We start from the raw sequence: 18,770 nt of genomic DNA, 5'->3' as shown, positions 1-18,770 counted from the left end.
CCCCTCCCCTGCTCATGCTCTGACTCTCTCTCAAAAATAAATAAATGTTAAAGAAGAAGAAGAAGAAGAAGAAGAAGAAGAAGAAGAAGAAGAAGAAGAAGAAGGAGGAGGAGGAGGAAGAGGAAAAAATCTGGGGAAAAAAACCCCAAAATTACATGGAAGTTAAATAACATGCTGTTAAACAATGAATGGAACAACCAAAACAGCAAAGAAGAAAAAAAAATTACATGGAGACAAATGAAAATGAAAATACAAGGCTACAGAATCCCTGAGATGCAGCAAAAGTAGTTCTAAGAGGGAAGTGTATAGCAATACAGGGCTACCTCAAGAAGGAAGAAAAATGTCAAATAAACAACCTAACCTTACACCTAAAGGAGCTAGACAAAAAACAAACAAACAAACAAAAAAGACAAACAAAACCCAAAACCAGCAGAAGGAAGAAAGTACATAATAAAGATTAGAGCAGAAATAACTGGTATAGAAACTGGGGTGCGTGGATGGCTCAGACATCCAACTTCAGCTCAAGTCATGATCTCATGATCAGTGAGTTCGAGCCCTGCATTGGGCTCTGTGCTGACAGCTCAGAGCCTGGACCTACCTTGGATCCTGTGTCTCCCTCTCTCTCTGCCCCACTCCCACTCACTCTCTGTCTCTGTCTCTGAAAAATGAATAAATGTTAAAAACAAATTAAAAAAAATAAATGATATGAAACCAAAAACAAAAAATAAAATAGATCAACGAAACCCGGACTTGGTTCTTTGAAAAGATCAAAAAAATTGATAAACCTCCAGCCAGTCTCATCCAAAAACAGAAAAAGAGAGAGAGAAAGAGGACTCAAATAAAATCACAAATGAAAGAGGAGAAATAACAACTGTCACCACAGAAATACAGAATATGATGAGATTATAAAAACCACATGCCATGCTAACAAAGTGGATAACCTATAAATTCCTAGAAATGTTGCCTACCAAAACAGAAGCAGGAAGAAATAGAAAGTTTGAACAGACTTACTGCCAGCAGTGAAATTGAGTTAGTAATTCATATGTATTTTTAGATGTAGTTTGGGAAAAGGAAAGGCCATGAGTTAGAATTGAGGAAGCTTGGGTTCTATATTGATTTTGGTACTCACGAGCTGTGTTATGCCATAGAAATTTCATTTATCCTTAATTTCTCCTCTGTAAAATATAAGGAATTGGAATTAGATCTCTAAGATACTTTATAGCTCCCATCAATCAGTCAATCAATTAAATCAGCATTTATTCAGAACTCATTAAGTTTTAGAATATAAATTAGTAAATAATTAGGCGCAGTTCTATTCTCAAGGTACTCATAGCCTACATTTCTACTCTACCTGAAGTTTGGGTTTATTGAAAAAGCAAAAGCAAATTAAAAAATGGCTCCTTCTATGTAACTTATAACTTGACTTGTAACTTGGTATGTTTGCTTTCAGCACAATGCAGAGATTTTGTACCCGCTTTTTAAAAATATGCACATAAAAGCAGAATGTTCAGATTTCAGGTTGTACTTTTGTTATAGGCATATCAATAAGTGTAAAAACATTCAAGGCCATGTATCTGGCTATAGTACATAGACATTTGTAGCTGTTTGTGTGTGTGTGTGTGTGTGTGTTACTATATATGTGAGATATATGTTATTATATACGTAATATATATGTTATTATGTTTATATATATATATATACACATATATATATAAAATCATGAAGTAAAGGCTTGTGTTTATTTATATGACTTTCTGTGTTTGTCATATGAACAGGAATTAAATGTATATACAAAAATAAAATGAGAACCATGAAAATATACCAAGAACTTTTTTTAAAAGCTTCTGAAAAGTGCGCACGCACACACACACACATATATATATATTGTAATCAGAATCAGTGGATGAATTATAACCTTTCTAATAACCATTTTGCTTTTAATTAATGAATCATATGGTAAGTAAGAAATGCAAATACTTCTGGGAATGAGAAGAGATAGGAAGCATTCTGTAATATTTGAAAAATACCATAAAATATTTTCTCAAGCTTTGCTTTTCAGCCATTTCCCAGTGAGCTTTTGTGTGCAACAAGATTTTACTATGAAATGCAAGGACAAAAATGTAGAAGCACAGCACTTCTTAGCCTTACATTTGGCCCTTATATTTGGTGAGCAGAGGGGAGGCAATGGAGAAGTATTTTCCTGAGGTTTGAAAAATATTAGTCACAGGAGAGGATGTTTAGGGTAATGAATTGTTCTGTGCCAGCACTGACTGCCAGATCCCAGTGACAAAGCTGGTAAATATTCTTTAACATGCACGTTCACATACATGTGCACATGCATATGTGTATTTTTTTATAGTATGCAGGGTAACTTGCATAAAGTGTTAAGACCCAGGGCAGGGTTCCTAAGATTAGAATTCTTACCAGTCAACAAAATTCCTAGATCCCTTTAATATAAACTGCTGTTAAATATGTAGTAGATTTTGCTGTTTTTATTCTAATGCATGCCTTTATCATTTGCCCTTAATACATTGTATTTTAATATTTGATAACAGTTCTTTCCAACTGAGATGAATTTTATGAAATCCAAGTTTTTAAATCCAACTTAGCACTAGGAATTGTACACAGACTTTAGTAAGCATTCCTTCTTTGTTATTTAAGTATCGGGCAAAATGTTCAAACAGAATATTTCCATTCACTGTGCAAGAAGGCATTCCAGTTTACATGGGTTGTCTGTGGAAGGATTTTATACATCTTAAAACACACACACACACACACACACACACACACACATACATATGCTTTTTCCATGGTTTCTGATATCCACGCTTATCTTTATAAATGAAATTACCATGAAGTTTGGTCTTATCTGTAGGGAGATAGCTGTCTCTTGAGGCCAAAATGCAGGAATGAAAAAAGCAGATAGAGTCTCAAAATTAGAATATAATCAATGCTGGAAGTACTCTTTTACCAAGTAATCTTAAAAGTAAGTCATTTCTAAGTGTTAGTATGAAAGGAATACTGTCATTTTGCAGCAAGGCATTGAACTAATTACCCTTGACCTGCCTTTGAGTCACTTCCTGTGATTTTTATGAGACGCTTAGGTTGGTATTTATTGTTTCAAGCAATGCATTAATGCTAGCCAAATATTATTTTAGTGGCAGAATAAAAAGCAAACTGACAACTTTATTTTCCTTGTTCTTTCTTTGCTAAATCAACTCTATATAAACTGTTCATGCTGAACAGCATTGGACTAGCCATATATACTCTCATGTTAGACTCACAAAATTTTAAGGCTGAAAAAAAGCTTGGGGATAATTTACTTTGTTTTAGCAGCAGAGAATATTCTCATGCAGCTTTCAGTCAATACAGAAGCTCCACATTTATTGTTGGTCAACCTGGAGGTCTTTTCCTTGAAGGTTTTACAGGGGTGGGGAGTAACTTCACAGCCATCCCCTCCCCAGTAACACTTGAAGGAATTTCAGAGAATTTGAAAATAGAGATTCCATTCAATCCTCTAAATTTTCAGAGTAAGAAACTGAAGTCAACAAAAGTTCAGTTAATTGCTGAGTGTCCATATGTCCCTACAGTGGGACCAGAGCCAGGAGTCAGAGTTCCTGACTGTTCTTGCTGTCATACAGCAGTTTTCATGGGTCATCCTGTAAATAGTCTCCCTTCAGCAAATTTGTGGTAGAAAACTTTGCATTGCTCTTTCCTCCATATGATTTCCTCAAGAGTTAGTTGATGTGGTCTTGTCACCAGCAACAAGTTCCTCTGAAGTTCTTCTAAGCCCCAGTGGAGAAGTATGACTTTAAAGAAAAAAAAAAAAAGACAGAGAGTAAATGTGATTATCATGTGTACTATTTATGAAAGCTCTTAGAATTTCCAGTGGGGGGTGCCTGGGTGGCTCAGTTGGTTAAGCAACTGACTCTTGATTTTGTCATGATCTCACGGTTCGTGAGTTCAAGCCTGGCATCGGGCTCTTTGTTGGCACTGTGAAGGATTCTCTCTCCTTCTCTCTCTGCCCCTCCCCTACTTTCCCTCTGTATCTTTCTCAAAATAAATAAAAATAAACTTAAAAAAAAGAGAATTGCCAGTGGGTTCTTTTATTTAAAGCGATAGTAGTGAGTCCTTCTGAAGATAGAATGTTTTTAATGTTTATTTATTTATTTATTTTGAGAGAAAGTGAGAGAGTATGCATGAGGGGGAAAGACAGACAGGGGTAGAGGGAGAGAAAGAGGACCCAAGCAGGCTTCACACCAAGTGCAGAGCCTGATGCAGGACTGATCCCAGGATGGTAGGATCATGACCTGAGCTGAAATCAAGAACTGGATGCTTAACTGACATGAGCCACCTAGGCACCTCCTGAAAATAGATGTTGAGTCACCTTTTTTAATCATTAGGAATTTTTAACAATTAGAGGTGCCTGGGTGAGTCAGTCAGTTAGGTGTCTGACTCTTTTTATCTCAGTTCAGGTCTTGATCTCAGGGTCATGAGTTCAAGCCCCACATTGGACTCTGCACTGGGCAGAAACCTACTAAAAAAAGAATTAAATAAATGAAGGAAGGAAAGAAGGAAGGAAGGAAGAGAAATTTTTAACAAGGAAAGAAGATATATACATACCTCCATAACCACTATAATGTCTTAAAATTTTTCTTCCCAGTCTTTTTAAAAAAAATTGTTTTGGAAAAAAAATTCACTTTTTAAACTTTGTGAAAATAACCTATCTGAATTAAAAAATCTCCCTAACTCTCAGTATCCCATATATCCTTCTATGTACAGGAATAGTTGCTAGGTAGAAATACATTTATGACAGTGTGATGCAGCTGTAGATACTGTTTTTAGTCTTTGTAAGTTCATGTTTTATTTCAGTGCAGAACAGTTTAAATTCCTGCCATCAAGACAGCACTTCTTCACAGCGGGGTTAACATCCTCACTCATCCATCTCATTCCCCACCCTCTGATTTTGGTTGTTACAGTGTTAGTTGTCTCCTGTTCAGGTTATAACAATTGAATTCTCATCAGTAACCATAGTTTCATTGTGTTTATTTTATTTCTGTATAGAGATGTTGTCAATACTCATCACATTCATCATGGTTGTCTAACTTTTTATTTTGATGGTACTTTTAATTGCCTGGATTTTGTTGTCAGACTTACTTTAGAAAGTGCTACATTTTCTGAGTACCTTCATAACTGAGAATGTGGCTTTATATAGAAAGGCTCATGTATAATACTCTTGGGTAATATTGCTCCGTTGTCTTCTGCTACATTGGATATATGGGAGTCTGATTCCCCCTTACCTCATATAGAATGATTTGATTTTTATTTTTCTGTCTGGATGTTCATATATTACTTTATCCTCCAGATTCAATAGCCCAAATGAGATGTCTCACTATCAGGAATTATGTATTTAATTTCCTAGGAACATGGTAAAGACTTTGAATCTGAAAATTCAGATTTAGTTTTCAAGGAAAATGTTCTATTATTTTATCTTTAAATATATCTTTTGTGGGCTTTGAATGTATACATTTTTGGGCTTGCTACATCAGAATTCCAGTTACCTTATTGGATCATTTCTGCTTCTTTCTATACGAGCTTTGTGTTATTTTAGACCCTTGGCTTTTTTCATCTACATTCACTGTGATTATCTCAGATCTCCTGTATGTTGGTAACTTGATTTTTAGTAGTGTTTATTATGTTATTTGTACTTTTTAATGTATGTATTGGCGCCAGTCTCTAATGATGTTGTTTGGTCCTTGATTTGTTTCTTTAGTTCCACTATCTCCCTTTTTGTTTCGTTCTGCCATTTTATCATCTAGTCTTTGGCCTCTAGTTATATTGAATTAATTTTCATATTCCATGAAGCCATTGTATAAAGCAACTTGAGCAATTTCCTTCCATTCCTGTCCTTATATTCTCTTCTCAATAGGGAGCTTTGTTTTTCTCTCTCCTTTTACCCAACCACCTTTCTCTCCATCTCTATGTCTCTGTGTCTGTCTCACATTATTGTTGGCTGTAGCATTTCCATATTTCTTATGTACAAGCTCATACATGGGTAGCTCTGTCCAGAAACTATTTGCTCTAATACAGTACAAATTACATGTAGACTTATTTACCACCCTGCCTTACCCCTCTGGACTCCAGTTTGAAGGCTGGAGATTTGAGGCTTTGTGCTCTTTTTAAGAACGAAGGGGAATGATTAGGGAGTGAGTGCAATTGAAGCAACATATTATGGCTGATGCTGTTCCTGTTCCCTTACAACGTGGGAGGCCTGGTCCTTAGGTTTCCGGCCAAGTCTTCAGCTCACTGTTAGCCCAAGCATCTTCACCTTAGTCACCTTCATCTCCTGTGTATCACTTCAACAGCCCTCCAGCTGTCCTCCAGGAGGACAACCCTCCTCTCTCAGAAAAGGAGAAGCAGAAGGCTGTATTCACAGGTTTTGCACTGATTCAGGTTTGGAGGTATTATTGAGAATTCTTAGGCTTTTCCCCAAACTTCAGAGTTGTTTCTGGGGCTTAAAAACAGATAAGGAATTCAATCCTAATCTGCCTTTCTGCTCTGTTCCAGAAATGCCTGTTTTGATTTTTTTTTCATTTAACTATACTTTTTTTTTTTATTTGTTGTTGATATTTATGTACGTGCATGAGTGTGCTCTGGGACTTAAGCTTATTTCATTAGGTTTTGGGGGCGAGAAATTAGTTATGTGTCAGAATCCATCATTTTCTCAGTTGAAGGTGTTGAAAGATTCCCTCACTGAATATCTACAACTAACAAGCAACTTGAAAAATAATTTTTCTTCTGTAATTTATTGTAACTCTTCAGAGTACATTTGAAAATACATAGAAATAGTTCTCATGCATGTCAGAAACATTTTTTAGACTTTTAAAATACCTACATCTTTTACTCTCAAATACCAAGAAAGCTAGAAAACATTTAACCGAGGGAAAAATGATAGCTCTAAAATTCCTGTCAGGATGCAGTGTTGGAACTGGATAACCTATTTTATATATTTATTACTTCTGTCATCATGCAACATATGTGAATTAACATTTTATCTTGTCAACATGTGTTCATTTCCTTCATAACTAAAATTAAAAATTGACAAGGATGTTTATAAATTATATATATGTAGATGTATAATTTTATGTGTTTATGTATATATAAGACATTTTAAAATGGTATTCTCTGTGATGATATTGTTTACATAGAAATTTCTGGGAACACAAATATATACGAATATATAGAAATACATATATTAAAATATGTATTTATACTTACATATACATACACATACACGTTTTTATGTGTGTGTGCCTATACACACAAACTTAATTGTTGGAGAGTTGCCAGTATCTACTGAAGGCTTGATTGATAGCACACAAATCATTCCAAAGGCATGGCAGTAACATCAGTAAGCATATAGATTGGGACCTTGAGCTATTTTCAGCACTGGTTTGAGCCTCACAACATCATCTACCAATTGGTCGTAGGCTCCACAACTAAAGAAGAAATGGAAAATTCAGTCTGGATTTATAGAGAAGGAACCATGATTGCAGGAAGAGCTGGAACGGAGGAAGGGTAATGGGATTATTTGTCTGGATAAAGAAAATTGTGAGGAGAGAGAGAAAATAATTGCCAAGCCTATATAAAGGACTCTAAAGTAAAGGTTGAAGATAAGGTGTTCTTCATCCCCCACAGCACGCAGACCAGAATTTTTAGGTAGGAGGAGGAATTTTTTGGTGTATTGTGTTCACAATGAGAAGTACTGATGGTGTAGAAAATGAAAGCAAAAGGTCTAAGTTTTCATTTCTCTAAGGTGATGAAAATAGTGTCTTTGCCAGCTACAGCAGAATAGCTTATAGTTGATGCTTCTAATGTCCTATTGTAATAAACTTTGAAGAAAAGTATACTCTTATGTCTTAAATGTTGTTCCTCATCTAGATTTTTCATAGCTATTACTCAGTTGCAGCCAGAAAATGAATGAATGCCAGGGGGTTGTCCTATTAAGCCCGAGCCACACCCAAGCCTAAATAATGCTTATTTGCACCTATCCCATGCTTGTCCTTAAGGACACAGAGTTGGTAAGGCAGTCCCCATTCTTAAGAAGCTAGTAGCTTAGTGGATTCACAGTCAGATTGATGCCACAATGGAAGAAATTGTTGTTTCATCTGCTGGTTGTTTTTGGTCAGTTAGTGTTTAGTGTTTAGTGTATAGATATATAGATAGATATAGATATAGATATAGATATAGATATATAGATATACATACATACATATATAGTGTCACACAGAAGTAAATATATCATCTATATTTATATATATACAAATGTATATATTTATAAGTAAATATAAATATAAGTAAATATATCATTTATATATGTCTATATATATAGATTTTATGTATTTTTATATAATTTTATATTATATAAATATATATTATATTTTTATTATATATATTTATAAGATTTATATTATTATATAAAATACATATTTATATATATAATTAAACACACCATATGTATAATTAAATATACCACTTAGGCTTAGTCAGAAAAATAAAAAAGGTAATGTTCATTCTAGCAGTTGTTAAAAGAACCCAAACCTGCCTGCCTATCTCTCCATTCCCTGCCACCCTTTCTCTCTGTCTCTCTGTGGAAATGATCACTGATGCACTAGATTGAAATATTTCTTAAAAGGGAAAATGCTAAGAAGAAAATCCATAGCTTAAAAACCCTTTTTTTCCAGAGTGGGAACCCCAGTCAATATTAATAGTTAAAGCTCAAGTGTGCTTTTGTTTCCAATGCAGAAAACCTTCTAGTCATTTAAGGTTAGAAACCAACCTAAATTTTTTAGGAGAGTACAGACAGGTATGTGTGAGAGACAACTTAAATAGAAAATGAAATGCAAATCTCAACACCCAGTCCTACGGGGGAGGACAGATGTGTAGGAAGGAAAACGCAAACTAGAGAGCAGTATTCAGCAGACTTCAAGTCTCTTGTCACATAAGAAAAGACCTGGATAGAAGTGTTGAATTGGGCCGAGATACATCACATAGCTCCTTGTTCAAAAAGGAGAAGGAGGATTATGCATTTAAAGATCAAGTTAGCTGAAAGAAAGTTACTGGCAACAAAAGGTAGTGCAAGAAGAATTAAAACTATGGAATAGGAAAACAATTTCTAATCTATAAATTGGGTAGTCCTTTTAGAAACATTATTCTATAGGGGCGCCTGGGTGGCGCAGTCGGTTAAGCGTCCGACTTCAGCCAGGTCACGATCTCGCGGTCCCTGAGTTCGAGCCCCGCGTCAGGCTCTGGGCTGATGGCTCAGAGCCTGGAGCCTGTTTCCGATTCTGTGTCTCCCTCTCTCTCTGCCCCTCCCCCGTTCATGCTCTGTCTCTCTCTGTCCCAAAAATAAATAAACGTTGAAAAAAAAAATTAAAAAAAAAAAAATCAAGTTAGCTGAAAGAAAGTTACTGGCAACAAAAGGTAGTGCAAGAAGAATTAAAACTATGGAATAGGAAAACAATTTCTAATCTATAAATTGGGTAGTCCTTTTAGAAACATTATTCTATAAAACTAGGATTTTTCTGAGGGACTTAACATGAAAGCCTGAATTGATAGATTATTTCCCCTCCCCTGCTAGGATATGTTATCTCTAAACCTGCATTCAATCTGGCCTCTTTTGTAGTAATCTACCTCTTTTGTAGTAATCTGAATGTAATTACATATGAAAATATGGGTCCTTAAGTGAAATTATCTGTTGATACAATTGTAATAGGCACTTCAAAGAGCCTATTTGTTTTGGATACTGAAGTAGTCTGATTTGTTGTTAGACATTTGGTGTGGTCTGCCTCTTCAAATATTTGCATTTAAGAGAAGACTGAAGGGGTTATGCCCACTATTTCAAGGACAAATTAACTAACTTCAAAGGGCCTGGGAACACTGGAGAGAGCTGTTTGGCTCCAGGGAAACTTAGCTGACTGTCCAGTGTTCTCAGAGTGGAAATGCAGCCACTCAAGGATGATGCTAGTTTTTATTTTCCTCCTAATAAAGTCACCGATCTGTTTTTTTCCTCGATTATTTTTTGTCATTCACCAAAGTAATTTGTGCTGCGTAGTGTTTATTTAAACCACATGCCTGGCTTTACAAATGCATTCTTGGGGCACCTGGGCGGCTCCCTCATTTAAGTGTCCAAATCTTGAGTTTAGCTCAGCTCATAATCTCACAGTTCCTGGGATGAGCCCTGCTGGGATGAGGCTCTGTGCTGACAGCATGGAGCTGACTTGGGATTCTCTCTCTCCCTCTGCCTCTCCCCAGCTCAACCCCTCTCTGTCTGCCTGTCTGTCTGTCTCTCTCTCTCTCAAAACAAACTTTGAAAATGCATTATCTGCAATTTCAGAGTTATGGTAAATCTTTAGAATGTAGAGAATCTTCTCAAAATCAAGGTAATTTTATTACATACCTAAACAACGGAAAAAGAATAGCCAAATAACTTATCTAAAAATAAAAATACTAGAAGCCAAGGCTAAAGATTAAGGAGTGATATGGGACATTCCTGAAAATACTTATGAGGCATCTATTATATGAAATAAAAATCAAAATGCTGTTTAGTTTATTGCTGATGACTTTGAGGTTGATACTATAAAAGAAATTTTCCTCTACAAAATTTAAATGACAAGTCATAGCATAGAAACTCTTAGGAGGAAACCAAGTAAATTTACAGAAAACTTTTACTCAAATTTAAGATCTAGTTATAGGGTCTCCTGGGTGGCTCAGTCAGTTAAGCGTCCAACTTTGGCTCAGGTGATGATCTCGCAGTTCATGTGTTTGAGCCCCTCATCAGGCTCTGTGCTGATGGTTTGGAGCCCCAAGCCTGCTTTGGATTCTGTATCTATGTCTCTCTCTGCCCCTCCCCTGCTCACACTCCGTCTCTCTTTCAAAAATAAATAAACAAAAAAATTTTCAAAATATAAAATTTAGTTATACAAGTCTAACGATTTCAGGATAGAGGATTTTCTCAAGTATTAGTCATTTCGAAGTATGATAAACACTTTCAAGAACAAATCATATTTTTTCCATATTCCTGTTGCTTATTAGACACTCTGGGTCATTATTCCTTATTCCCTCAGCCACCTAATAAAAATAATTTTTTATATATATACTGTAAGTACTTTAGAAGATCCTGAGAAACTAACATCTGAGGGAAATTTGAGTAATTTATTTCTGGTCATGAATTTTTATTCTACTCAAAGACAGTATAACTAAAATCAGTATCTTGCCTGAAATTGTTGTAGCATTGTATGCAATTCTCAGGATTAATGGATTAATAATTAATGGATTAATAGATTAGTACTATGTAAATGGCACTATTTGATAAACTTGCAAATTCACAGTACTCCATTTTTATTAATCATTAAAAAATTGCTACCCACCAAATAGTTTAAAGTAAAGTTATTCCTTCCACGAGGGTGGAAGGGAGGGGTTATTGTGTAATATTGACATTAAAAGAGAGAGCATATGCTTCAGACACCATCTTTAAGAATCCATTTTGTGGTTGGTAAATAATGATACATGTGAAATATATCTTAAAACAATAAGTGGTATAAAAACTGGGCACAGAGAGAGAGCACTACAAGAAGCAGGAAAATCCATTGTCCGATTCACAAAAGACAAAATGTCATGGGAAAAGGAGTATTTGAGTTGCCCTTTAGAGAATAAATAGAAATCGTATCCTCTGAGGAATGCAATTCCAGGCAAGGATCCATGATCAGAAAATGCTGATGACACATACCCACAGTGACTGATAATTCATATTCCTTCTCTCGTCCCAGTTGCACTTTATGTTGAGAATATACAACTCCAGTGCTGTGATCCTAAATTCCAGGCAGCAGATTCTAGTTTGTTCATCAACAGAGAAAGACAAAGGGATCAAATAAGAAGAGAAAAAAAGTGGGTAAACTTCTTTTGTTCACTCTCTCCCAGAATAGTGTCATCATCAAAAATATATTAAACAATAGGTTGAATTGATGTTAGCATGACAGAGCGTCTTTCCCTAACAAGTTACAAACTGTTGCTAAGTAACCATATCAAAGTGCCATAAAATCAGCCAAAATAAATACCACTGGGGTTTCTAAAAGGAGATAAAATTTTACAAAAAGAAAAATTAAGGTGACACTTTTGGAGAAGTGGGTTCACGGATAGGTAGGATGTCTGCACTCTAAGACAAAATGAAAAACAGTTCAGGAAGAGAAAACAGAATGAACAAAGACGGGCTAGAAAAGGACCAGGTAGGATTGTTAAATTAAAACCGAGGATTTTTGTAAGGGATATGTGGACAGTAGTTTCAGGAAAACAGGTAGCAGTTTGGTTATGCATTATTTAAAGCAAGATTGAAAAACTTTTATGTAATTTCTAATCCAACCTAGCCTTTTTTATTTAGACCTTTTCAAAACTGTCTCCTGAATTCTATATTTATTTTAATTCCTTTTGCCCAAACGAGGAAGAATTTTAGGAATATTTTGAAAAGGTATCCAATATAACAAATACTTAGCCCTTTCTCCAGTTAGCCAATTCTTTGTTCTTTATTTTTTTTCTCATGATTCATTGATGTTTTATTTTCCACAACAATAAAATAATATTTTGTTAGTTATGTAGTTTCCATGACATTGTCAAAACTCCTCCTCATCATCTTATACTAATATTGCCACAGCAAAAGGGAAAGTGTGTATTTTATTGTTTGAGTTCTTATAAGCACCGTCAGCAGATCTTTGCTGAATGTGTGCTGGGGATGAGGCTCTGTGACAGGCATTGAGATATGAAAAGAAATCATTAGCCCTTGTTCTTACCACAAAATTACTCATGACTGGCAACGCTGCCCAAGTTAGACAGTATATTTTCAGAAAACGTGAAAGTTAGACACATTTCTGATGGTGTGGTATTGTTTCATGTTTCAACGTTCCCATCTAAATGAGGGCAGCTACTTTTTCTTCCTCATTTACTGTCTGGTATATGGTGAAAGTTGGAAAACCTGATATAGAAATGAAGGTATTAAGGCAGCCAGGGAGGACGAGGTATCCAGTGTAATGCTGAAAGCCTAAGGAATAAGAGAAAATTACAGATTATAGATCGTGACTCATGTACATATTTGGAAGTAGGAAAAAAACATTGAGGCATCCTTGGTGTTTATTGTTTTACAATTATAATTTTATACTTAAGTCAAATTATTCCATTAACTAATCAGAGTCACTATATTTTATTAATCAATAAAACAGAAGGTTTTGAAGATTTGCTATGATCCACTTTGGAAGATCTGGTCCCATCATGTGGGTTCTTGAAACTTCTCTTTCCTTTGCTTTTGTTGAGTATAGATTTAAAATTCTCCTATCTTCCTTTTCTCTTCTTCTATACTGTTTGATTCCTATTCTACTCTTCCTTCCACCCCCACTCCCTAGATACATATATACAAACATATACATATATATACAAATATTTGTGTATATACACACACACACACACACACACACACACACAAGCATGCATACCTAAATATATATGTGTACAAACACACACATATGCATATCTCTCTGTGTATGTATATATTCTCTCCCAGGTCCCATAATAAAGTCAGTAGTGCCATAAAGTGAGTCAAATGAATCTTTTGGTTTCCTACTGCATGTGAAAGGTTTTTTTACACAATGCTATGGTTTATTAAGTATAAAATAGCATTAAGTCTAAAAAAAATGATGTACTAGCTACCTTAATCTTTAATGGTAACCATCACCTGAGCTTTCGGTGGGTTGTAATCTTTTTGCTGGTGGAGGGTCTTGCCTTGATGTTGATGGCTACCTAGTGATTGGGATGGTGGTTGCTGAAGGCTACAGTGGTTGTGGAAATTTCTTCAAATATGACCAAGTTTGCTGCAACAGTTGATTTTTTCCTTTCACGCATAATTTTTCTGTAGCTATTTGTGATGCTATTTGATAGCATTTTACCCACAGAGGAACTTCTTTCAAAATTGGAGTCAGTCCCTTCAAACCCTCAGGCTGCTTTGTCAGCTAAGTTCATGTAATATTCTAAACTCTGTATTGTCATTTCAACAGTCTTCATAGCATCTTCACTAGGAGTAGATTCCATCTCAAGAAACCACTTTGTTTGCTCATCCATAAGAAGCAACTTCTCTTCCACTCAAATTTTATCATAATGTTGTGGCAGTTAGTCACATTTTCAAGCTCCATTTCCAATTCTATTTCTCTTGCTGTTTCCACCACATTTACAATTACTTTCTCCACTAAGGTCTTGAGCCCCTCCAAGTCATCCATGAAGATTGGAATCAAATTCTTCCACACTCTTATTAGTTTTGTTATTTTGACATTTTCCCATGAAGCACAAATTTTCTTAATGGCAATCTAGAATGATGAATACTTTCCAAAAGATTTGCAATTGACTTTTCCCAGATCCTTCAGAGGAGGCACTATCTATGGTAGTTATAGCCTTACAAAATGTATTTCTTAAATAAGACTTGAAAGTTAAAATTACTCATTGATCCATGGACTGCAGAATGGATATTAGATTAGCGGGCTTGAAAACATTAATCTGATTGTGTATTTCCATCAGAGCTCTTGGGTGACCAGGTGCATTGTCAGAGTAGTGATCTTTTGAGAGAAATCTTTTTTCTCTCAACAGAAGATTTAAAATATTCAGTAAACCAAGTTGTTAACAGATGTGCTGTCATCCGGACTGTTTATTTATAGAGCACAGGCAGATTAGATTGAATAATTCTTAAGTGTTCTAGGATTCTTAGAATGGCAATGAGCACTGGCTTCAACTTCAAGGTACCAGCTGCATCAGCCCCTAAAAAGAGAGTCAGCCTGTCTTTTGAAGCTTTGAAGCCAGGCATTGACTTCTCCTCACTAGCTATTAAAGTCATAGGTGGCATCTTCCAATATAAAGCCATTTTGTCTACATTGAAAATCTGTTGTTTAATGTAGATACCTTCATTAATGATTTTAGCTAGATATTCTGGATAACTTGCTGTAGCTTCTACATCACCACTTGCTGTTTCACCTTGCACCTTTATGTTGTGGAGATGGCTTCTTTCCTTAAACCTCATGAAACAACCTCTGCTAGCTTCAAAGTTTTCTTCTGTAGCTTCATCACCTCTCTCAGCCTTCACAGAACTGAAGAGAGTTAGGGCCTTTCTCTATATTAGCCTTTGGTTTAAGGGAATGCTGTGGCTGGTTTGATCTTCTATCCAGATCTCTAAAACTTTATATCAGTGATAAGACTTTATCACTTTCTTATCATATGTGTGTTCACTGAAGTACAGCTTTTAATTTCCGTTGAGAACTTTTGATTTGCATCCACAAGTTGAATGTTTGACACAAGAGACCTAGCTTTTAGGCTGTCTCATCTTTCAGCATGCCTTCTTCATTAAGCTTAATCGCTTCTAGCTGTTGATTTAAGGGAAGAGACATGTGTGACTCTTCCTTTCACATGAACACTCACAGGCCATTATAGGATTATTAACTGACCTAATTTCAATACTTCTATGTCTTAGGGAATAGAGAAGCCCAAAAGGAAGGAGAAATATAGGGGGGTGGCTGGTCTGTGGAACAGTCAGAACACATACAACATTTATTCATTAATTTCACCATCTTACATGCATGTGGTTCATGGTACCCCAAAATAATTACAGTAGTAACATCAGAGATCACTGATCATAGATGACCAGTTTGTATTAACAAACATAATAATAATGAAAACATTTGAAATATTGCAAGAATTACCAAAACGTGACACAAAGACAGGAAGGGAGTAGATGTTGTTGGAAAACTGGTGCCAATAGGCTTCCTCAACGCTGGGTGGCCACAAAACCTTCAATTTGTAAAAAATCTGGGGTCAGGGAAGCACAATAGAGCTCAATTAAATGAAGTACAATAAAATGAAGTGTAACTGGATATTTATGTGTATATCTGTATATGTTTATGTATATGTACATATTTACATGCATATATATTTAAATTTTAGTCTCAACTCCAAAAATGAATTTGCCATTCCATGAATGGATGTCACTCACAGTTTGAAAACTCTGAAATAGGCCTAAGTGATATCAGGAATTCTGATGAAAGTGAACACTAAGAATGGGAGGATTCAAGAAGTTTTCATGGCCCCAGGTTAGAAGGTCTTAAAGGGGGAAGAAGAATAGACAACATGGTATTATATATTTTTTAATAGCTCTAATTATTTATCTTTATTATCTTTGAGGCTTCAGGAATGTTAATGAGTTATTCTTCCACCTGCATTTTTAAGTGGCAAAAGAGACAATTATTACAAAGTAGTTCATAATGTAGGCAGGGGAGTCAGCCTGTCTGGCTCCATGGTCTACAAGTAGCATGATTTGGAGAAAGTTAGTTCAACTCCTTGTACCTCAGCATCTTTGTAAAATGGGAATCACAAAGCCTTAGGTGTGGTGAATATAATAAATATAAAGTTCTTAGCCTAATAAATTATAAACGGTCAGCCTACAATAAATATTGGCTATTTGCAAGTAAATAAATAGTTGATCAAAATCTGTGATAAAATTGAGAACAGAATCCAACAGACAACTGACATATTTGCTTAGAGAGTCATTCAATAAATGTTTCTGATGCCTTTTGGTTCATTGTCAATGAGTTTGGTTAAGGGATAAAAACAGTCTCTTACTAATATTATCAATTATAAATAAATAATTTCAGCTCTGTATATAATGGGGATATGTTCTTTTTAGAAAAGCTATCTGACACATTTTTTCCATATGTTTAGTCTGTGAATATTAATGCATCCCAGCTGAGTCATACAAATCAATTTGCCCATGTGAAAGATTAAAGAATTTTAAAGTTGTGTAGTACTAAAGGTCCAAATATTTAGTTAAAAATCAGGAAAATAAGGTAGCGAGAGAGGGAGGAGGAAGAGACAGAGAGAAAGGGAGAGACAGAGAAAAAGAGGGAGAGAGACACAGATTTCCAAGATCTTCAGTAGAAAAACTAGGACTTGAACCTGGGACACTTTCCACTGGCTCTCCCATTTTTCCAGAACCATCATCAATGTTTGCAAGTTGACTGTGAAGTCAGTGGTGGTTTGAAAGAGCTGATGGCAGTCAGAGAGAGCAAAATATACTGTTAAATGAGCAAAAATTAGGCACTCCTTACTCACTGAGCATAGCAACAGCAATGACAGAAATGCAATCTAACTTTAAAAATGGCTACTAAAAATGCATGTCCATGTCTTATGTGAAAACAGGATCAAGGCTGCTATTTCACTGTGAATTTAACCTGAGTCTCAAGGCAATATGAATATTCAAATCTAACATCACTTTAAGACTCCCAATGGAAGAGAATGAACATTTCTTTTTAAAATTTACCTCTCTTAGGCAGGGTTTTGATGGACCAAGCCTGAGAGATTCATTAGCAAAGGTGTGCTATATTTTATTTGTAATTTTCTTTCAATGACAAATTTCCATCATAGAGTAACTAGTATTATGGCAATTAAGACATTAAATTAAATTAGTATATCACATATCATGCTGGGAAAATAATAATGCAGTGCAGTTATGTGCCACAATAGATAATTGCTAAGACAATAGGAATGTGTCCACAGTAAAGGTGATAGTCATTTCTTTGTGCCTATCATCACAGCCAGTTTCAACAGGGAATGAGTCCATCACATTAACTAAATCCCAGTGAAATTCTAGAATTACAGACACCAGGCTTTCTTCTCTCGCGGTCTGGGTTTTCTCAGATTTATCAGCTTCCCTTTATTTAATCAGGTTAAGTTTCCATAGCTTTATGCACTGTTCAGTATCCTTTATGTAAGTCAATTGGATACAAATACTTAGGTATTCAGAATGTTTACTACCTATATAATATTTTCTCCAAAAGCAATTTTTTTGTTCTTGTTCTTTCCTGCAGCAAAACACCACTAACTACAACTGTTTAACTGTGTTTGGAAGAGGGAAGATGCATTCTACAGTGGTTTCTGTATAACAAACTAAGAGTTTCAGGGAATTATTTGAATTACAAATATTCTCCATTCCTGTTCAGTGCATCTTACTGGGCAAAGACCTTAGCATGCTGGTTCATATTCTCATCCGCTTACTTTTGTTTTCTGTCTTTGCAGTTCCGCCATGGTTTTTAAATCACCCTTCCAACCTGTATGCCTATGAAAGCATGGATATTGAGTTTGAATGTTCCGTCTCTGGAAAGCCTGTGCCCACTGTGAATTGGATGAAGAATGGAGATGTGGTCATTCCTAGTGATTATTTTCAAATAGTGGTAACTATCTTCTTTTCATATTAGCTTTACAATCCCATTCATTGTTTCCTATCTTTTCAGTCATTTTTCTTTCCTGGGAAGAGTGTTCCTGTTTGGAATTTTTATGATGTGTTAAAATTTTTCTAGTAAAGTAAATGATTTTCTAGAGTTAAAATTTTTTAGTTGAAAAAGAATGATCAAACAGCCCAGCCCCCTTGTTTTACAGACAAGGTTTTAAATAAACAAACAATGGAAAATACAGAGGACCCAAGACTATGTTTCCAACTATTCTCATTGCTGGTTCTTAGGAGAACAGAGTTTAGAACCTACTCCTAAACTATATGAAGCCAAGAATATCTTACTTCTTTGACTTTTACCCTTTATAATAAAGTTTCAACAAGATCATTTGCTTCAACTTATGATTATTGTAGTCTTACTTCCATAATACAGGCATTTTTTTTTTTTTTGCTACCATTCCAAATAGGA

General features: G+C 35.4%; 1 protein-coding gene across 1 annotated transcript in view; it reads left to right on the top strand.

Annotated features, from left to right (window-relative positions):
• Positions 1-18,770, top strand: part of DCC (DCC netrin 1 receptor) — a 689,897-nt gene that overhangs the window by 284,771 nt on the left and 386,356 nt on the right. The window contains 1 exon segment of the mRNA XM_032595323.1: positions 18,151-18,305. Coding sequence (XP_032451214.1) covers positions 18,151-18,305 — 155 coding nt within the window.

Source organism: Lynx canadensis, chromosome D3, assembly GCF_007474595.2.
Source record: "Lynx canadensis isolate LIC74 chromosome D3, mLynCan4.pri.v2, whole genome shotgun sequence".
In the NCBI taxonomy this organism is placed as follows: Eukaryota; Metazoa; Chordata; class Mammalia; order Carnivora; family Felidae; genus Lynx; species Lynx canadensis.
The sequence above is the reverse complement of the archived record's forward strand: the minus strand, read 5'-3'. Positions and strand labels throughout refer to the sequence as shown.